This window comes from Hydractinia symbiolongicarpus, chromosome 2, assembly GCF_029227915.1.
Source record: "Hydractinia symbiolongicarpus strain clone_291-10 chromosome 2, HSymV2.1, whole genome shotgun sequence".
NCBI lineage: Eukaryota > Metazoa > Cnidaria > Hydrozoa > Anthoathecata > Hydractiniidae > Hydractinia > Hydractinia symbiolongicarpus.
Window position 1 is genome coordinate 12,978,937 of NC_079876.1, and position 23,122 is coordinate 13,002,058.

General features: G+C 30.9%; 1 protein-coding gene across 1 annotated transcript; it reads right to left on the reverse strand.

Moving 5' to 3' along the window:
• Nucleotides 1–202: 202 nt before the first annotated feature.
• Nucleotides 203–22,345, reverse strand: LOC130629502 (protein phosphatase 1 regulatory subunit 21-like). Its single transcript, XM_057442736.1, has 28 exons — nucleotides 21,409–22,345; nucleotides 21,160–21,228; nucleotides 20,956–21,033; nucleotides 20,785–20,856; nucleotides 18,840–19,150; nucleotides 18,250–18,296; nucleotides 18,120–18,167; nucleotides 16,523–16,575; nucleotides 15,103–15,192; nucleotides 14,124–14,183; nucleotides 13,695–13,796; nucleotides 12,623–12,711; nucleotides 12,221–12,357; nucleotides 11,803–11,880; nucleotides 11,656–11,717; nucleotides 10,917–10,982; nucleotides 8,709–8,795; nucleotides 8,520–8,585; nucleotides 8,157–8,252; nucleotides 7,972–8,010; nucleotides 7,644–7,706; nucleotides 6,822–6,902; nucleotides 6,071–6,166; nucleotides 5,936–5,971; nucleotides 5,406–5,480; nucleotides 4,553–4,594; nucleotides 3,912–4,010; nucleotides 203–2,805 (listed from the first exon to the last, which is right to left on the reverse strand). Exons 1-28 carry the CDS (start codon nucleotides 21,466–21,468, stop codon nucleotides 2,632–2,634), a joined length of 2,376 nt encoding a protein of 791 aa, XP_057298719.1. The 5' UTR covers nucleotides 21,469–22,345; the 3' UTR covers nucleotides 203–2,631.
• Nucleotides 22,346–23,122: the final 777 nt, after the last annotated feature.

Below are 23,122 nucleotides of genomic sequence, written 5' to 3' on the forward strand. Positions count from 1 at the left end.
CATGATAAAAATTAAAATACGCAAAACGTTTCCATACGTATACAAATTCTTTCGTGTACAATAAATTCTGTATCACATACAAAATATTATACAAAAAAAGCAAATTTATTAAGTCGGTATATTAAGCAGACCTTTAAACGCATAGACTTTTCTGGTCTGTAAGATACACATAATCAAATCAACATGAAAACTTTTTACGATGTGAACGAGCAAAATTATCTATGAACATTTTAACAAAGCTAGCTACAGTGTCAAGCCAAAGTATAAATAAAATTATAGGCTAATATCAACATATCGACTAAGTCCCTTAACACACTTAAGTAATGTTATATTTTACATAATATAAACACATACCTAAGAATACCCTTCGCTATGGTTATGCAACATAAAAAATCTAAAAAATTAGAATAATGTGATCAAACAGCCAGACATCCCGCGATCCTTTGCAATACTAATCAAATTAATCTGTAAGTGAAACAGACAGTAAAAACATAAATATTTAAAAGAAAAAGATCACAACATAACAGAAACATTATCATTGGATACAGAATCAGTAGAAGTTGTTTTATCATAAATCATGGTGTTCTTGACAACACGACAACAACACCGAGGACCGAACTAACATCGGAGAACAAAACATCTGGCAAAAAAACATTTCCAACATCTAACCTTTCTCTTTTAAGAAGTTAAAAATTACGTGCAAACTTTCACGATAAATTAAATTTAAAAAAAAATGTAACTGATATTAGACTGACTAGAGCTAATCAATACTTTATTGTTGTCAACACCTATGTACTTGAAAAACTCCTTACAATAAAATATGATGTAAAAAAACTATTTCTAGATATGTATACCTGGAAACATAATGGCGGTGACGCAAACAATCAGAATACAACTGCTTAGAACAAACGTAAACTCCAATTAATCACAATACTGTAAAATAATCAAGTAAAAAGACGACACACCTCGATTATTCAAACAACTCAGCCGGTGTAAAACACGCCACTATAGTCTTGTTTAAATTAGTAACACTAAGTATTATCTACACCAAATGACGTCATTGGTTACCAGGTTAGCTATCATAACATTAACGTAACATAGGAACACGCTAGCCATAACAAAGTCCTGTGGTGGTGTATTGTCTCGATAATTACTATCATTTTAAAATCGCATGATTTTAATCCTGTTCGTTAGAAACTAGCCAAAAATGTCAGACGTTATTTGTGACCACAATATTCGATCTTAGGATATATAATATATACAGCAGCCAAGTGTGAAAGAGGTCACACGAGCTGCCGTCTAATACCTGGATTTTACTACAAAAATAACACCGTCACCATAAGTGTGGAATTACACAAAAAAAATAATAACTTAAACGTTCTTTTAAATGTGTGTATATATATATATATATACAATAATTGGAATTGAATGCATGATATTGAATTTTTGTAACTGTATTTTATTGCTTTCAGTTTATCTTTACCCAAAAACCAGTTTAAAAGAGGCCATATAATATTTGATTAATATTAGTAATACAAAATTTTTACCACTAAATAAAAATAAATATTTATTTTATATTCTTTGCTGTTCGTTATTTGCATGGTCTTCCAAACATATTTCTTCCCCCGTTTATTTATTTATTTTTTATTTATTTAAGACTGCGAGGGTGCTACAAAATAGCTTAGAATGTTAGTTTAAATGTTTTTTAAGGACAATGAAAAAATTTAAATATCATTTTACTGACAGTGTGTTTAAGTTTTGTCCTCGCTTTACCTAATACAAGAATTTTAAATAAAAATATAGGCAGACATTAAACGGCTAATTTCTCAGGAATTTTGGTTAAAATAATTTTTTTTCTTATTATCCACAATGATTATTTCCTTGAGGAAAACCAGGTTTCTCTCCTAACACTAATACTACGCAGTGAAAATATAATTTAATTTTTTTTCTGTTACATGACACTTATCATTATGTTAGATATATTAAACTCATTTTTATAGCGTGTCGTTTTTTTTCACAACAGTTATCGTAGAGTGTCTTACAGTTTAAAATATGTTCAGCAGTGGTTTTGAATGAGATTAATTTTGTGATATTCTTCGGATGATAAACATTTTTTTTTTCGTTTTTATTTCTTTTTTAACTTTATTCCCATTTTTCCCATCGATAAAGATTTCCAATAACATTATTTTCTCTATGAAACGGGCGGAGAAAAAGCGGTCAAACTACAAAACAGAATTCTGAGAAGAATTAGAAATTTAAACTGAAAACAAGAACATCAAAATATATGAAATATAGAAAAAATACAGGAAAAATCTAATAATCATTGTTAGAAAAAAAGAAATGCCAAAACAAACAAACAAACAAACAACGAAATCTTTCAAAACAACATACGTAACACTTCTAATGAACGTCATGATATAAGTGCTATGTACAGGAACAACTATGTTCGCTTGATAAGCTATAAAGACACTAGTTTTTAGTACAAAAATATTTTACTACACCGGGAACGATTTTACGACACAGGACAAAAAAAAAACACGCAACAGAATCAACCTAGTCGACTTAATTAAAAAAATTCCAAACATAAATTGATCTTAGAAAAAGAAAAAATAATTATGCTAGCTGTGAGAATTATTTCTTTCGTCCAGGTAGTTGGAATTTTAACTTAGGGGGTGTTGCACTGCTTGTTTTCAGTTCGTCGATTTCATCTTTTTGCGAGGTCAACTTTTCGTTCATACCACATAAGTGATCACTCAGCATCCTTAACTGTTCCTCATAACTTCGCTTTGTCGTTTCCAGCTCGTCCTGAACATAACAAAAGATATTCGCAGTTCCAGAATTTTATATAGCTGAATACCATATACTGAAAAAACTTTCATTTTTAACAAAAATCAATTTTCTAGTAAAAGCATATCAATCTAACTTCACAAACACAACCAAAAGAAAATGACACCAATCATGTTACTCCAGGACACAGCACCCATATTCTAATTACCTATACCGTCATGCAATGCGGTATAACAATGTCAATAATTGGCTATTTAACTGGGAAACCAGATCAACATTGGCTATGTGTTGCTGAAATAAGCTTTCACCATCAAGACAAAACAAAATAAACCAATCAAAAACTCGAGTAAAAGATCTTTTATTAAAGTATTAAACACAGCATAACCCCATTGAACAGCATGCATTGCATCTATAATTAGAACAACCTATTTTAAAAATAATATTCTAACCAAAGATGATTTTGAACATAGCCGGCATGCATTGCAAAATTTTTCTTGAAAGACCCATTTTAGAGAAAATAATCCAATCAGATTTAACCACTAGAGAGAATAATCCAATCAGATTCAAGGATTTTAGGGGTGTTTTTTGTTCAGAATGTTTCATATAAATTTTATTTACAGACGTGTAACGATGGATATATAAAAAATCAGAATTCAGTGGATTTAACCGTGTGAGTGACGCTAGTTATGTAACACAGAACTTTACGTACGAAAACTTTATCTACATGCCTTTAAGGTTGCGTCAAAAGAGTGGACCATCTAGGCCTTTCCTTAACCATCTTAAAATTTGGAGATATTTTTTCATTAAAAAAAAAAAAAAAAAAAAATGCGTATTTTAAACATGAACCATCTAGGTCCTTCCTTAGCCAATTTAAATTTTGGAGATATTTTTTATTTAAAAAAAAACAAATGCGTGTTTTAAACATAAACCGTCTAGATCCTAGACTTATCTACAGATTATACAAGCTATCTGATAACTCTTTTAATGTGAAAAACGATAAAATGATAGACGGCGCATTTCATTAATAAATGAAAATTCCATGCCTCTTATTTTTACAATTAAGAAAATAAGTCAACAAAAAATACATAAATAAAAGTTAACAAAAAATATAAACAACAACAAACCTGCAAATTGTCAATTTTTTTATTTGATTCTGCAAGCTCATTGGTTAATTTTTGTTTGTTTTTATCAGCTAAGATGATTTGTTTGTATAGTGCATGAGTCTACGATGGAAAGAAATAGTTTAGTTAGTGGAGACAATAAAATAATGTGTAAAATACATTTGGTTGGTGGAGATAAGAAAATGTGTAAAATACATTCGGTTGGTGGAGATAATAAAAATGTGTAAAATACATTTGTTGGTGGAGATAAGAAAATGGGTAAAACACATTTGGTTGGTGGAGATAATAAGAATGTGTAAAATACATTTGGTTGGTGGAGATAATAAAAATGTGTAAAATACATTTGGTTGGTGGAGATAAGAAAATGGCTAAAATACATTTAGTTGGTGAAGATAATAAAAATGTGTCAAATACATTTGGTTGGTGGAGATAATAAAAATGGGTAAAACACATTTGGTTGGTGAAGATAATAAAAATGTGTAAAATACATTTGGTTGGTGGAGATAATAAAAATGGGTAAAACACATTTGGTTGGTGGAGATAATAAAAATGTGTAAAATACATTTGGTTGGTGGAGATAATAAAGATGTGTAAAATAGCAAACAAACAAACAAAAACTAGATAAATATCAACAAAGTGATTACCTCTTGGTAAAAATTTATCGATTTGCTGTCTGTAACTTGAAGCTGAAATGTAAGAACTTAAGAATTGATACGCATTAAATTTGCAGGACTATGTAATTACACAGACTGTATTGAGTAACATATATTTATTAAAATGACAAAACGATTTTCTATAAATACCTATATTAATCAAGTATTAGCTCTTGTCAAACCCCCTGTACTTGTTCATGAAACTATACCTAGTAATCCTATGTAAACATTAAATAATGCTTAATGTAGTATCCTATGTATAATATGCATTATATAGTATGGTAAATATAGCATGCATAATATAGTAGGATTAATATAGTATAGTATATATGGTACGCTTAATATAGTAAAGCATATGTAGTATATTTAATATGGTATGGTATCCTTATGTAGTATATGCTTAATATAGTATTGTATGTATTTAGATTCCCTCGCATTTATATAGATTTCCCGTTATGTATATAGATTCCCTGATATGTATATAGATTCCCTGATATGTATATAGATTCTCTAATATGTATATAGATTCTCTAGTATGTATATGGATTCTCTGGTATGTATATAGATTCCCCGACATGTATATAGAATCCCCGATATGTATATACATTCTCTGGTATGTATATAGATTCTCTAGTATGTATATAGGTTCTCTTGCATGTATATAGATTCCCTGCTATGTATATTTTTCTGGTATTTATATAGATTCCTGGTATGCGTATAGATTCCCTGATATGTATGTAGATTCTCTAGTATGTATATAGCTTTCCTGGTATGTATATAGATTCTCCAGAAACATAAAAACACAGAAATCGTGAAGAAAACAGAACTCATAAAAACAAACTACCTGTTTCGTGAGTTGGGTGATACGATTTGTGAGATGGTCTTTTACTAAGTTTTCATGTTCGCTGTCCAACAATGCCTGAAGAAAATTACTTTTTATTGCAAACGTGCATCAAAAAACAATGTTACCACCTGACAATTCAATGAACAAAATTTCCAAATTACCTAAACATCGACACTAAAAAATCCTTATGGTCACAATAATAAGCTTGTAAAGAGTGATAGAACTTCCAGGATGGTTTACATTGTAAAACTAGATACATATATACAGAGTTTCTGTCCTTCCATGTATCCTGTAATTACACTTTGCTTATATAAAAAACTCATATGGAAAATTCATATAAACATATTCATATGGAACTATATTATAATGCCCATGTACGTGTCTGTCTGTTTATCACGCAAAATGGTACCGCAAGTAGCGAGACGCACGTAATGCTGTGTAAAAAGGGCAGGAGTTTTCCAAGGGCCACCCACTAATTATAAATATTTACAGATCTACATAAATGCAACAACAAAACAAAAGATACTAACATTTTTGTCTCTGTTAATGACTTCTAGTGTTCCAAGCTGTAAAAAAAATTTACATTATTAATGAAAAAAGGGGAAAATAAAAAAAGGAAAAAGACATAAAAATGGGATATAGGCAGCCCCATCTTTGGTACTTACCGGGATTTGATGAGGAGTATCGGGTGTTGATGATGTAGAAGAAACACTTCGTTGTAAACTTCGACTTCTTTCTTGCTGTGCATATCCCTCGAATGACTAGAAACAAAAACTTTTCACAACTCCCAATGCAACAAGAAGGGTTAGAGAACTCACTTCTCAAGAAGGAATTCAGTTTATGCTTTTTATCTTGGTATACACGCTTTTTTTTTATAAGAATAGCGTTTCTTCGTTTCAGCCTCGGTATTCGTAACTTTTTGAAAAATCTCAGCCTCAAATATTCTTAAAAAAATTCTTAGCATGGCTACAGCCGGAAAGCATGTAATTACTCTTAATATACCTAAAGATGATACTGTTGAGGTTAAAAAACTGCCTACACAAGAAAAAACAATATGGACAGAACAGGTGTTATAATTACTACTATTGTAATGGTTAAAAAATGTGTGAAAGTAATTAAACAAAGTGTAAAAGACAGGTGAGCTGACAAGAAAATAAACATACAGTATAAGAAATTAAACTTCTAATCAAAATTCGTGCTTCACACAAATTTTCCTATCTAAAACAAAAGGTCGAGCTTGAGTATATTCTTAAGACATTCTTAATTTTTAACCCATTTCTTAACCTCGATATTCTTATTGAGTTTATTCTTATACAAAAAAGCGTGTATCTTGATATAAACTGATAATAAAACAGTCAAACAGCTATGAATGTCTCGTCCAACATTAGACATTAGAAAAAAAAATAACAGACATACCATGTTATCCTCTAATGTTGTTGATCTTTGCAACGCTTCTGTTTTACATTTCTTCAGTTCTTCACCCAACAGACTTGTTTTCTTAAAAGTATAATAAGTCAACTATCAATTTGATTTCTCTTTGGAGTCTTTTTTTAAAAAAATTGATACTTGGTAAGAGATAACCACAATTTACCACTATGTTATATCAGAAAAAATATAGTAAATGTGAAACAAAACACAGAATGTTGTGTCTAATATGCAACTCTTCAGGTGTGCTGTAATCAATTCAAATAAAAATATTTTGAGATAATTTGTTCGTAGCGACAAAAAAAATATCGAAGAAAATAAACGATTATAGAAATTAATACAAACATTGATAAACAGATGAAATTAAAATTGTAATAACAGTAATTTAATGACGTCATCATGTATGAATTTGCAAATGGAGACAAGTTAGAAACACAAAATTAATTGTCTAAATCATGATCACATCCGCATTTTTGTTTAACTAATACACTCTTTATCACAAAACGATTTCATAAAAAGAAGAAAAGTTTAGTGAAAGAAGATAATTTAAATCTTCTTCAACTACTTATAATTTTATCATGTTGTTGAGTTTAATGACAGCATGACTAAATTAAATCACTCCTCCCCCCTTCCCCTCCCCCACCTCTCCTAAAAGAACTGGTGTCTTAGCACAAACATTTCTGCAAGCTGCAAAACTCCTATCGCAGCTTCCTATCCTACGCTATACTTTTACCTACTGGTAAGAGTTGCAATGTAAAATTATATAAGTCGCTCATGCACGTCATTATTACAATGTTTTCTTGATACTCTTACCTTCTGTTCTCTTTCATATTTCGCTTTTAGTAACTGCGTCTCTAACATCCAATGCTCTTTTTCCTTAAGAAGATAGTATTTTGTGTTGTAAGCAGAATGGGTTTAGTGGATTTTTCTCTTAAGAAAAACAGACAAAACAAATAGGCATTATTGATTGGCTTAAAAGCAAATAGGCTTTGCTCATTTTAAAACATTTTTGCTAATGTATCAACTACAATTTTATGATGACAAGTTCTAGTAGTTAAAAATTCTTGACATTTGATAATAATCTGTTTAATTTGAGTGCTCTAAAAAATATTTGAATGTATGCACTTCTAAGACTACTGACCTGCTCAAGTTTCATGATACATTCTTGAGAATCCACCACCTTAAGAACAAATAGAAGACAAAATATAAAGCCATCGAAATTTTGCATTCAAAATAACCAAAAGTACTTTTTCATAAATTATATCAAACCATGTCAATAATAACAATCTGCGTATAAGAGAAATCACAAGTGACAATATAGCACACCTGTTGTTGTGATCGCTTATCTGCATCGCTAGAGGACGTTACCAGTGATCGATAATTTCGAACTGCTAGAGCGTATGGAACCGATTGTGCAGGCGGCTAAACAAAGTTACTCAGCAATGAGATATATATGTTGCAGAAAACATGATCAAGTATTAGGTAACAGTTTCTTCTGGAAATGGGAATAAAAAAGGTTAAAAGGTTACTACAGGTTTTGTAAATTAGTTTTTGTAGACAACTTCCTGACTTACTGACTTGCAAGGTTTTTAATTTGCAGAATGAGAAAGTTGGAAACAAAACGGGTACATTTATCCTACAAATCTACCCGGCATACAAACAGGATTCAAAAAATGAAAACAGACAAACCTGCTGCACATCTTGAATGTAAGAAGATGCTTGGTTAAAGAATGATTTTAAATTTATCGGTAAGTTCTAGAAAAAACATAATTTTTGAGAAATTAAACACAGTACCCACAGGAAAAAGTGACATTCCAAGAAATAATTATAGCCTCTCATATAAAGGGACAACAAAGTAACAATATTTATTTACTATACCTGGCTAAAATCAGAGGGAAGACCTTTGCGTTTAAACCCTCTTGAAGCAACCATAAAAGACAAATTCTCTTTGAACAAGCTACACAGCTAGAAAGTAATCATACACAATTGTTACACAGATGACAAAAAACTGACAGAAAGAAATAAGGCATCTCCCTTTATCACAAAAAACTTTCATATGCTGAATTTGTCTGTTCTCTATTCACTTTATCCTCAACCTAAAATAGTTACATACTAAGCCATCCAGGAAATTGTCAGCGACAAAAAAATTGCAGCCGACCTGGTTGACTTTTTAACAACTGGAATGTCCGCTGGACCTGAAAATTACTTCAATGGATGCTTTTCTGACTATTTTAAATCCAATACTGCAACATGATGATATTGATGTTTAAAGAGGACCAATTGGAAAAAACAGAAAGAATAAATATGGTAATACTAGTCTATAAAGCCTGTGGAGAAATCCACTTAGGCAAAAGGTCGATAAAAAGAGAGTTTGATTAAATGTTTTGCTGACGTCAGCAGTGCGGTGCAGATAAAAAAATTCGCGAAATTTGTTTATTCTTTGTCTCTTATGTGTAGAGGTGGAAATGCTGGTTAAAATAATGTACAGGATAATATGTCCTCGACGAACGCCTAAGAAGATATCAGGGTTTAAAAATTCTGCTGGCGTCAGCAAAGACCCGTCAAAACCTTAAAAAATTTTTTTATGAATTTGTATACCTGTTCCCTTCATCGTATAGATCTTGAAACGTTGATCAAGAAAATGTATAGGATCATGTGACTTTGACAAATGGTTGCAGAGATATTAGGGTTTAAAGGTTTTTCGAAATGAATTTGGGGACCTAGGTTGGGGAAAATTACCCAAATTGGTCCTAGTTGATCCCTAGTTACCCATGCAGTGAAAAAGCATCGACGTCACCACCTCGTTTCCAAGTTATTTGGCCTCAAAGTTTTAAGTGCAGTGTAATGGCTTCATTAATTTAATATAGAATATTGACGTTAAAGTAGTGTTATTGACGTCGCGCCGTAACGTCATAAAATTTAACATTTAAGACATAATTTTTTCAATGATTCAAAAGAAAATTTTGGCGACATCAAAGGAAAATGAGCATTATCTACTATGAACGTCACATACACTTCGTATTATTATATAAAATAAGTTGAGAATGATGTTGAGTATATCACTAAAAAGCCCATGCTAACTCACTTTTACCTTTAGTTAACCATACTACACAATCTAACCATATTTTATTGGATAATTTAGAACACAACATTCTATGTATATATATATTGTAACTTCTTGCAATCATTTTATTTTCTACAAAGAAGACACAGAATTGATGACAACTATTTTAGCTTAAAACTTATCGTAGGAGGAAATCAAATGCCATGATGTTTTTTTGGTTTACAACATAAGATATGTGATAGTTACCTCATCACATCACAAGTCCAACAAGTAATTGCAATAACAAAAACACAGACTTAAACATCAACCATTATGTTTTCGTTAATAAATGTAACTCATAAAACTAATCTATATTATAATACCCGTCCGTCCGTCTGTCACGCAAAATGGTAGCTTAGTTGCGCAGGTGGCGAGACGCACGCAATGCGGTATAAAAAGGACGGACGAACCCATGGATCTTTCCAAGGTCTAACGACTAGCAGCATAATAATTAGTTATCAATGGACCTAATAACAAGTCTATAAGAACATAAGGACATAAAAGAAAGTTGCTATGGTAGAGAAACAGTATCATCACTGTAGTACAGAGTGAAAACTTAGTACTTACTCCTCCTTCTTTCCTGAAATTCCTGCAGTATAAATAAGGGCTCTCAATAACATTTTTAGATAAAAGTTGGATCAAAAAACGGGGAATTTTCGCACAGATAAAATCTTAACAATTCCTGACTTTTCGAGTATGATTTTAACAAAAAAGTTTCATTTTTTCATGTGCACAATATTCTTTCTTTAATGATTGTGCAGTTTTAGAAAAACATGGCATTCATGTGTGTAAAACTATTAACTTTTCATTCACATGCAACAGTGCATAGTGTCCACACAATATTAACTTCTTATTTTCCTGAACTTTCAGAAATATTTCTGACATTTGCTGACTAAAATTTCTGACTTTTGCCTCATTTTTCCAGCTATTTTAAAATTTCGCATATTGGAACCTTAAATTACCCAAAAAAATGTAAATTCTACCTTTCCACTTGAAGTTTCAAGAGAATTCAAAGTGGATAATAAGCATTCATCTGTAATCTTTAATCTCTAAAATCAAAACAAACAAAAAATTAAAAAATTAATTAAACATGAATAAATAGAAAGTTCACAGAAAGTTTAAAAAAGCAGCGGAAAAAAATATGAACATAAATATTCCTGCACCTGACAGGCTCCAAAGGTGCTACTTTTGCACACACGTAGGCCAGGCAAACAGCGTTTAAAACTTGCTAGTTGCATTCTTTAACATGCCTGCATTATTTAGGCACTTAGAAGTGTTAAAGTGGCATCATAACATTGTGACTGCTGTTTTGACCTGCCAACTTGATTATTTTACGATAATGAAAAAATGATAATATTTTAAGAATCTTTACCACTAAAAAGAGGCTTTTTACAGGCTTTTAAAAAAATAAATACAATGTCTCGCGATAAAATTGTTTACCCAGGATATCCTATAAAGTTCTGTTAGTTCTCCTGTCAACAAGGGCCCCAAAGAGTAGTCCTGGAATTTTAAAGCTTTATTTCATCTAATGTAAGCACATTAATAGCGTAAACAAAACCTCAGTCTCAATAGCTTGTTAAGTGCTACATAAAAGGATCAACTCATAATTTACTCTCTGACATAACTGTGCCAAGGACTGGGCGCCTGACCTTTCCCACTTCCCACTTTACCACAATGCTACCAGTTAGTAAACTTTTAGCAATAAAAGGTCAAATAAAGTACCTCAGTATATGTGGGTAAACTATGCTCTTCCTCCGATTTATTAACATAATGATTACATATGGCTAAAAAAAAAAGTGTTTTTTAATACGAAATCTTTTATAAAACCATCTATGTGAGAGCATCTACTATGATTATCTACATGGGTACCTTTAAAACAGCTATTCATTGCATTAAATGTTGTGTTAAGGTTGCTTACACAAGTGGATACTGATGATGTTGGTAATTCTAAAAACAAAAAAAAATACAGGACGTGATTAAGACAATCAGGTTCTTTGAATTAAATAAATTGCAAGTTGCAACAATGTTAGATAAGCATGTTTTCTGCCTTTCGCTTTTTTCATATATTTTTAACAATTAAAGTTCATTAGCTGTTTACGTTTTTCATCAAGTAACCATACATCGTTGCTACATTTGGCATTTACAAAGCAAATAATAAAGCAGCCTTTAAAATTCTAAAGAAATGCATTTAAAAAATTTTCGCCAGACTTTTAGACTTACATTTGACTTGCAGTAACCAAATATTTTTTAAAAAACTGACCAGTAACCTGAAGAAACAAAAGACAACCTGTTGATGCAAGCAGGGAAACATATGAAGCCAGTTTCTTAAACAACGATGTCAACTTTTTCTCCTCACACAAAAGTTTGTTGTTGCATTTTTCTAAACTTTCAGACCATGTTGAAGAACGACATTCTTCATCAATGCTAAAAAATGAAAAAAATAATACCAGGTGAAGTTGAATAAATTCCTTTACCAAAACACCAAAAAATAGGTATAGGCAAACCAAATTATTAAAGTGATACCTTGAAGCTGAACATGTTTAATTCTTCAAGAATAGAAAGGAAAAAACAGGTACTCTTAATCATGAAACCCATATTAATAAAGACGATATGTTTTAACTGACCTTTCCAATCATTCTCATTAACTATAGATATGTATAAGACAATAATGAAAGAAACGAACTCAAACCTAATAATTCGATACGGCAACAATTTTTCCAAATACTTCACGTAGGCTTGAAATGCAGATGATACATCTTGAAAATTTGACAAGGTTTCCTAAGGTTTTTAAATGTTACAAAATATACCTATATAATATCTACCACACCTGTATATTTTACAGCCTATAAACAACAATTTCATAGCCATAAAGTATCAAATTTCAAACATGAAATATAATAATAATAACAATAATAATAAGTAGCGCAAAATCAGTTTTTTCTAATATTCATAATGTCTGAATAGCCTATAAATCAAGGCTAATGAAATGTAAATATTTTCAGTGCATCTTATTCACAGAAAAAACCAGCGAATTAACCTACTTGACAAAAATTTTTTTAAAAAGCAACTCAATTTATAAACAGTTCATTAAAAATTTAATAAATTATACACAACAACTTGATGATTGCCACTTGTTACAAAGACTCTGACACCCTAAGAATGAATGTGTATCATAAACCATCTGTTGAAAAGCTCCCATTTTTACCAAATTATTTGCTTCCTCTAAGGTTCATTTAACTTTGCGCAGTTTTTTTGCCTGAATTACAAGACCAACCTCAATAAGGTCTAACTTTACCCTGATAAAAACAGTTCCTTTAAATCTTCTAACAAATATCTTATCAAATTTAAACCATAGACAGAACATGTACATTGACCTTTACATGCTTCGAGCATGCTTTAAACCCCCTTTTGGATAAGCACATGGCTTAGGCATGATCGTTACTTTAAAGGCATTCAACTTTTTTATCTCTTTACATTATTTTAATTAAAAATAACAGCAACCGTCCTAATTTATATTTTATCGTTTATTAATCTTTTTAAAATTACAAAAAAAACTTGGTAAACACAGAAAGGGTTAACATCTAAAGCAATACTCTACATACGTCATTTTTCTATTTTATGAATATAAATTAATTTATTTATTTACCTAGCATATTAATTAATTATTAATTTGCATCAGATTATGTCTTAATTGTAGCTATCATTTGCACTGCACAATATCAAACCTAGCAACAGACTTATCTAAGAATGCAGTTGTTTACCATGGATATAAAAACTTCATCTTGTGACTGTTCTTGTAACAATTTTAAACAGTGTTGAACTTTGCGTGAGTGGGATGCGTTCGTCAACAGATGTGTGCAGAACTGAAAAAACAACACAAAACAAATGACTAATTGTTTCCTGATTTTCATTGTAAAACTGTAACAGAGCCAGCATTTGAAAATGTTTCCTTGTTAAAAAAACCAAAAGCATGTACAAAATCTGCTGGAATAAATTAGTCTGACAATTAGAATATGTGACAGGCCCACAAAGATATGTAAAATTATAAATATGTGTTCTTAAAAATGCCACTTTGCAATTACAAATTTATTATTGATTAATAATAATTAATTCAAATAAACATGTGCATGGGTTACAGATAACTAGAAAGTAGCCATGGTTACTAATTACAATTGTCGACAAGTATTTACCTTGGCATTGACAGAACTCAGCTCTTCTTGTTTCACATCAACAGAATACACCTTCAACCTCTAATAAAATGAAATTGCAAAGCATAGGTTTATACAACGTTCAATTTTCTAGAAAAAATATTTCTAACTGACCAAGTCAAACAAAAAGAACAAAACTTGTCCACATTGATGGGTTTTGCAGTTAACATACTAATAAGTTCTGATAATAAATAAACTTAGAATTGGTGTTTGTAACAAAAGAACAAAACGTAAACAAACAGGGAGACAAAAACAAATTGGTTAACTACGAAATAAAATAAACATTTATTTTGGGAGTATATGTTATTATTGTGATTCAACAAATCTTTTTATTATGTCCACATTCAACCCTTTAACTCCTGGGCTATTTTGTTTTATTTTCTCAGAGTCAAAATGGCTATTTCAGACCAAACTACTTCAAAATCCTGCACACATCACAATAGTATTTCAACCCATATTAAACCTGACTATTTACTGCTGCACATCCTCTGCGTACTATCGGTTGATCAACTATCGACATTATTTACAGTTTGGGGGGCCTCACATGACATTCTTTACTAAGCAGTATATCTTCCTCAATGGGAAATAAGTTCACTTCCATTTTCTGATAAATAACCAAGGTGCAGTTCATCATCGCTATGATCCAAAATTTCATTTATATTTGTGAACACTCTTTTACAGGATGCCATTTTTCATTTGACAACAGCTCTGGGCACATGATAGATATCGGCACATAATTCTCAGTTGCTTCCGTATTTATAAGGCTTTTTCAAGATTTCAAAATAACATTAGCATTTGCCGGGAAATCAATGTCCTTGGTATAAGTCGCATATCAGGTCACAGGATTAGAGTATGACACGCTGTGGGATTAAGTTACATTCAAAACGTTTTCTTACTTGAATACAAATAAAACGTTGAGATAAAAACCTAAGCATGCTCAAAGGAGGAACATCATTCTAACCTGTTCTAAGTAAGTGTGATAATCAGAAAGACCAGCCATAAACACAATCAAATGATTTGTAAAAACATCCAAAAACAATTGAGCTTTGTGCTAAAAAATAAAACAAAAATATTTACTTGCCGCTCTAAAATGTAACATCATGAAGATACGCTGCATCACTGGTTGTATCTATTATGGTAACTGATCATGCAGATAAAAATATTTATCAAAACAAAATTTTTGACCTTAAATCTTGGCCAATTTAAAGCAGTAATTAATATTTATAAATAATTTTTTGTTGACGTAAAAAAGCCTGACTGTTAAGTTAATAAGTCTGCAATTGCAAGTGTCAATGTGAATTAAACAGCTATCTTTGGAATTACTGCAATACAACAGCTTGGCATAATAACTTACAAACCAGATGCATGTTCTACTTCACCAATTTCTGTATGACTGTTTCCACTAGCACAATATAACAACCGGCGATATACCTGATTAAATGCTTACAACAGTATAAAAAGTTGTACACCATGCAGAAAGTTGCTTCTTTAAAATGTGCTGCAAGTAAGAAACTTTCTCCTTTAGCACAATATTTTCAGAAAGCATAAGGGGTTTACACCCATAGATGCTGCAATAATATTTATAAAACAAGAAAAAAATAAAAACCCGACGCAAAAAAGTTTGATTTTGATACCATAAGATATATAATTGCTTTTTGCATGAATTTTCTCTTAAATGTAAGGTAGATTTTTGACATTTTTACAGATGTATTTAAATATTTTTGGTAATTTATTGACATCTAAAATATTTTTTCAGCTTTCGTTTTATAACTTTTTCCTTTTGTTGTGTCATAATCTTAAAAAACCCTTGTCTGCACATTAGCTAATAAAATGAAGTATTTTGATAGCCTTAAAAGCTGCAACCTATTTGGAAAGTTACATGTTGGCAATTTTTTAACAGGTTAAAAGCAATTTTTATTCAGTGATTTTCATATGATAAGCAAGACGATTTGTAGAAAGCAACTACCCAAAGGCAATTTATCCACTTTAAATCGCCAGTATGAAAGTTTGACTGGTGACGTTGTGTATTTCTTACAGTGTAACTCTTTAAACAAATATATTCAATTTCCATGTAATCTGTGTCAAAACAACCTCATAAAATTGAGACAAGAACCTCGCGTTGCTTTCATGTTACTCAGTCATTGACAACATTATAAGAAGAAGAATGCATGGGGAGCCTCGATTTAAAGTTATATACATTTTAAAATTATTGCTAATAGAAACCATCTGTTTAAATCCCATATGATGGTTTTCACCTGCATAATATGCAATTTTTGATGTAATGTACCATTAAAATTCAACCCAAAACAAATCACAGAGCCAATTTTTATTAAAATGTATAAGTCTTATAGTATATTTCACTGATATAAACAATTCCATACCTGATGAGCGCGATCACACACTGGAATGTTTAGCTTATTCAGTTCTTGTTTCTCTAAAAATAATAATAAAAATTACCAAAATACTTGCATGTGACATAATATACTTTAGTTAGAAAACATCCATTTTAGAAATTGCTGTTATAAGCATGAAGTATAATTTTTTCATTTTTTTTATTTTATTTTACTTTAATTTTTTAATTTATCCAGACATTAAGGATATGTTTGTTATCCAAAATTGCAAAAGTTGGATTCCTACTGGAGATTAAAAAATAATATGAAAAATAAATGCTGTCAGCAAACAGGGAAAAGGACTATAAAAGTTAAAAGAATAGTTTTACTTCAGCTATCAATAAGAAGTCATGCATAGTATATGATGTGATGAGAGGAAAAATTATTGCTTAGCCTCTGCTTTAAATTTTATTAAAATCACATGCTTAAGGTTTGTTGATGTGTTACCCCAATACTTTTGAAGTACCAAGGTGATTATTTTAGTTTTAAACTTTTTGTTTGCGGAAAGTTAGTTAAAAAAATGTCTGTTTAGAAAACTTTAGTCTAGGTCTTTCATAACTCCATATGCAAATATTCTTATAAAATCATTTAATAGCACATGATAAAAATGTTTTAAGTAACAATTGCACATAAAAAAAACAGCTCCCCAGAAGCAAATAGTGTTGTTCTGTGAGTAGCTCCAACCTTGCTTTTTTCTAAATCACATTTGCATTGAAAACATGAAATATTATAAAGAAATTAAACAAAAAAAAGTTTTTACTTGATTCTGAAGTCATTCTTAATATGAAAGTAAAACTTTTCTAAAAGCCATGATTATGATTTTGTTTCTTGGATCAAAAGCTGTTATTGGCAAAGTGAATAAATCATGTGCTACCAAGAAAAAAAACAAAAAGGACTTAGGTCTCTTACTAATTTAAATTATAAGGACTTAACTACATATGAAAACACACTATGCAGGTTTTGTTGCTTTTCTTTAACATTGGAATATTAATACACTATATTCAATTTTTTCATCTACTTACAACCAACCATAATGCTGGGCTGTTCTAAGAATAAATGGACTTAGATCCTTTTGTTTTTATTTAAATTGAGTTTAATATGGACTTGGGCTCTTTTCCATTATGCACTTAGGCCATTTTAAAACTGAAACATTTTATCCAGATGGACTTAGGCCCATATGTACTAAAAAGGCCTTTTTAAAATTAAATATGTTTTTTATCTAAAGTTTGATCAATTTTCAAGACTTTCTAACTTCAAAACACATCAAACACATCAAAAGAAAGCCAGTGATCCATAGATTCAGAAAAATCAAAAATCTCAATTTTAATAAAAATGAAATTAGGCCCCTTTAGAATTGTTGGGGACCTGGACTTGTGCCCCTTTGGAATTGGGGAGGACCTGGACTTAGGCCCCCTTAGAACTAAGATAGCGAAGTGACAAATAAGGCACACATAGAACAACTGCATGTAGCAAAATATTCCTAAAAAATGCTTGTTTTAATTTTGAGAAAATATAACCAGTCATACACCATAAAAAATAGGGGAAGAAACCAAAAGTTGAATTTCTAAAATGAATGTAGCGGTGTTACCTGTGTCAATAAATGGCATCTTTTCTTGAATTAATTTGTTTGTTTTGTCTATAATAAAACAGTAATAACTTGTCCACAAAAAAAAACCCCAACAAATTTTAACATCAGGCTCAAATTGCAATTTTCTTACCAAGTTTAGATTGCAGTTCCTTATGAGCTTCTTTCAACTGTTGCGAACTGATAATGAAATAACAGAATAAAATCAATGAAATGTAAAAAGTATGTTAGATTAAGCACGGTAGGAAAATACTAAAAGGCGTTCTACAACATTACATTATGAATTCAACTAATACAATTTGATGGTAATAAACTGACAATAAGAACTTTCAACTTTTACGCTGTTTTTATGACAGGTTTTATTGGTATAGATATATTCACAAAACAAATGGATAGTTTATGTCTTCCAGGGTTCGAATTAGAAATATAAAGTGAGTTTGCAAAAATTGTGGTCTGGGGGGTCGGCAACCCACTTGACATTAATTCCTGGATAATGGTTATTTTGTTGCAGCAACTGTTATAGAAACAGGTTAAACAAATGATTGATGAAGAAATGGCATTAACAATTTTAACTTTTTTTCGTAGAATGATTCGCAAAGGCGGCATTTTGATTTGCAAATTACGAAATGCGACCTGCTAATTGAACCTTAACTTTAAGAATGTCCCAAGATTTTCAGTTTTAAAAAGTTCAAAAAGAGGTAAAATTTACAAAAATAAACATACTATTTTTCAGCCATTATGTTTGCAAATTTTAGATCTTCCTCTTGTTTATGTAACTTAGCTTCCAGCAAATGCTGCTCTTCTTTCATTCTGTCGATCACTGCATTGTTTTTAGAAGTGGAATCATCAATCGCCTTTTCATAACCATCTTTATCATGTTCCAAAATTTCCAGGCGAGCTTCAAGATGGCGCACAACTAACTCATTCTGCTGATTTGCTTCTTGTAACTGTTTATGTAAACTTTCATTTTCAGCAATTTTCATTTGAAGTTCTTGTTCATGGATAAAACTTATACTTGTCTGTGAATTGGATTGCTGTCAAGAGTAAACAAGTATAAACAACAATGTTATTAATAAACAACAATAAGAATAATAAACAAGTCAAAGTATTGGCACTCATACCTGATGACTAAACGTAACAATTTGAGATTGGAAAGAAACCCTGACAGTGATTTTTAACTTTTGATTGGCCTGACAGGAATCAAACTTGACACACTTATATTTTGCCATAAAAGAAACAAAATGGCAGCATTTAATTTTTGCTTATGTCAACATTTTGTTTATGACCCCCTCAAAAGTTAGTCCAAGTATCACTATCTGCTTAAAATTCAATTACTTTCGTTCTGGCACGAATTTTGATATTCTGTTTCTGACAGCCACAAAAAGGAATATTTCCTTATTTTCAGGTAAAATCAGGAATCGAATTAATCATGTATAAAATTTACAGAATGATGAAATAAATCATACTGTGAGCTTTAAGTTCTAAGGATAATCCTATTGAAAGTTATTAGATTTTCTAGATTATAAGAATTTCATAGAAATCTAAGGGGTAGTTTTGAGTAATGGCCAATATCTAAGGCTCTGTATGAAACCTAAAAAATTGAGATGCGAGTGTTTAATAGATCAATAATAAATAACAAAAACACAGCAATTATCATAATCAGGGAATTCCATGAGACGCGTGCGATCGCACGCGCACGCGCCCACACACGTGCAACAGCTATTCAGGCGTGCGATTCATCGCACGCGCTAATTACGCTCTTTACTCTCGTAAAATAAAAAAATTAACGAAGGAATTATAAAAGTTGATTTTCTACAGCGTAGTTAATGTCGTCGTTTAAGGCTATGCTTTAAGCATTTAACTATTAAAAACTGTATTCCAAAAATCAATCGTTTTACATCGACAGCTTCAACTGTATCATTAAAAACAGTTAATAACCACTTGTGGTTAAATTAAATTTTTTTTAAAAACGTTAATTAAACGCCGTGTTTTTTTCCCGTGTTTAAATTAAATATGTTGAACATTTTATTTTAAAATTCCTAACTGTGTAAAAGAACATAACATACTTGTTTTACTTTTAAAAATCTAAAGAACAACTTTAAATTTAAAAACAACTTTAAACTATTCCAAACAAGCCGTCTCCCAAAATCTAACAAACAAAACTTGAAACCTCAATAAATAAAAAATGACTCCCCTTTTTTACCATTTTTATAGATAATAGATAACCCACGGAGAAAATATAACCCTGGGAACAAGGTTGGGGATAAATAGCACTACAAACAAAATGGCAGACCATTGCAGTAAGTGCAACGTCTGGCACGTGTCAGCGTCTCTTCTTCCACTGTTTAAATTTAATTATATGTTATATACCTATTATAAATTACTTCCTACAACGAACTAAGGTGTTTTGTTAATATATTTAGCACTTTTACACCACTTAACACTCACGGGACTGATAAGAGTGAGATAAACCAGGAAAAAAATCAAAAAAACGCACGCGCAAATTTTCTAAAATAGATTTACGCGTGCGATGTGTAGCACGCGTGTTGTTTTCTTCGTGGAATTCCCTGATAATGCAGCAGATAAAAGTTTTAAGACTGAAAAGGTAAAAACTATTTCAAATACTTTAAGGAATCTAAAACTCTAATAAAATCTAAAACATGCTTACTTTTCCAGGTTTGGCACCTTTTCTCTCATATTCATCCAATTCACTTTGCAATATTTCAACACGTTTTGACAGCTACGAAAAAGAGTATTATAATGTACAAATTCTTTCTTTTATTTTGATCTTTTACCCAGCATAAAAACAAATGTGTTCGTTTATCTAAAAACATTCTACCTGCGAGTTTCGAAATTGTAAACTGTCAATATCTTGTTCATGTTTTCGGATAGTTTGATCTTTCTGTTTCAAGGCTTCCTAGCAAAAATAAGGCAACACACTACACAAGCAGCAACTTGAAAGCACTCAAATTAAAACATTAAAACCAAAATAAAAAAATTTGTTAACCATAACCAACAAAAGTATAAAATTATTTCGACTGACTTGTATAACTTTGCTTGCAGCTTGTTCATCTAGAACAGCCTTCTTCAGAACTGTTACTTGAGCGCGAACCTGTTATAAAGTTGAAAAAAAATTACTTTGAGGTACTAACCAGACACTGGTAAATTGTTATCAAGATGGAAAAAAACCTAGTATTCCATCCAGTAAGGAGCAAATATAAGATATTTTTATTTTGCCCTAGCTTACTTATGTATGTAGAATAAAACAAAAGAACTACTTGAACATACTCACCTTTTGGTACTCTAAACCAAGCCTTTGATATTTAGAATTTAAATCGTCAGCTTTCTCCATTTTTCATTGCATAATAATCATCTAGGTATAATGTGTGTTGCCATCAGAATTGCTTACAAAAGTTACACTGCATATAAAAGTAGAGGTTTAGAGATTTCAAAAAATAATTAACAACATTGTCTAAGCTTTTACATTCATTTAAAACTAATCAAAGTTTAGATTACTTCATGCTATGTTTTTAGCAAAGTTTAGGTGACACTCGCAAAAAAATATTACTTATAAAACAAACAAATATTTAAAGGGGGAGTAACCTTACACATATGTAATTTTTTTTTCTGGACTATGTATTTGTATTTCAACTTATAAAATCAGAAAAATAACACACAAACACAAGAACTTAATTCAAATTATCTATATTCCCTGTTCAAATCTATGTAAGAACTTCGTTTTTGAGTGTGTCAAAATAAAAAGACCAGGTTCTAATTTGAATATGACATTTTTTAATTCAAACTTCCACTTAGCTACACGAGGCTCTATATGTTGATGCTTATAATTCAACAAACAAAACAACAAATAAAAAGCAGAAATGCATTATAGTTCCTCATCAAATAAAGAACACTGTTCCAGACATTAAGGCTCTAAAGCCATTTGGTTTTGAGCCTGAAATGTTGTTGAAAGAACAAGAATAGTTGCAACCACGAAAACAAAGTTGTTGAAAAAAGGCAATCGAATTGACAACAGTAGTGGGTGTAAATGTGGTAATCACCGCATACCGATGAGTTCATTCTCTGAAAGTTTGTGCTAAAAAAGATAATAATAAAATTCCTGAAGACTACTTTAAAGTTAGAAATAATTTTGCCAAATGTAAAGTCTTTCATATTTATAATCATGACTGAAAAGATATCCATTTTATATTTTTAACATCCATGAAGATATTCAATAAATTGAAATTGTTAAACCAATTCCTGTTAAAAATAAAGTCCAACAAAAATGTAAATATACATTTGGCTACTGTTTTTTTAAATAAAAAATTAGAGCTTAGGTGGTCCTTAAAAAAAATTAAGTTTGCTATTTTCCCACTGACCTTTTCAATTTCTCGTTGACCACAAAAAGTTTGGGTCTGGATTTTTTATCATTCTTTTAGTTTTCCAGTATTTCCCTGATTTCCAACCCAAAAACAGGTATACTACTGACTCAAATTACTTTTTTTTTACAGTGTAAGTATAGCAAAATAAAAAGAAGGCAAACAAACTGCTAAGTAAATTAATAATCAAAACAACAGAGTATGCCGCAATAGTGCACTTCAATCAGCTACCATATTTGTTTCTATGTATCAGTACAGTATGTATTTACGCTGACGTGTTTCATCGGTCATCTTTTTTGACGTATAAACGGTGCTGGATACACAGGGACTAAGATCGACAACAAAAAGCAATTTTGAAGTGCAACAATTGTAATGCGCATTTCCTAGGGGTACCAAAAATAGACCCAGCATAACACAGTAAGGCTCACGAAAAGACCACAGTAGACATAAAATGATTTTTTTTTCTGACAAAAAGGTAAAAAAAAATAATCTGTCAACAGACCGACCCTGCAACAAAACTACAAGTTGAAAAACAGCAAACCAACAATTAAGTAAGGACAGCTTTACCTCCCCTTTAAATAACAGTCTAAAATATGGAAAGTCAAATGCTAAAAACACAAAGCTTTGTAT

Excerpts from the sequence above, each read along its gene's own strand:
- LOC130629502 (XM_057442736.1), bottom strand. The coding sequence starts at position 21,468 with ATGGAGAAAGCTGACGATTTAAATTCTAAATATCAAAGGCTTGGTTTA. Across the intron at positions 21,229-21,408 it reads TTGGTTTAGAGTACCAAAAG|GTTCGCGCTCAAGTAACAGT; the intron begins GTGAGTATGTTC and ends ACTTTATAACAG. Across the intron at positions 4,011-4,552 it reads CGATAAATTTTTACCAAGAG|ACTCATGCACTATACAAACA; the intron begins GTAATCACTTTG and ends TTTCCATCGTAG.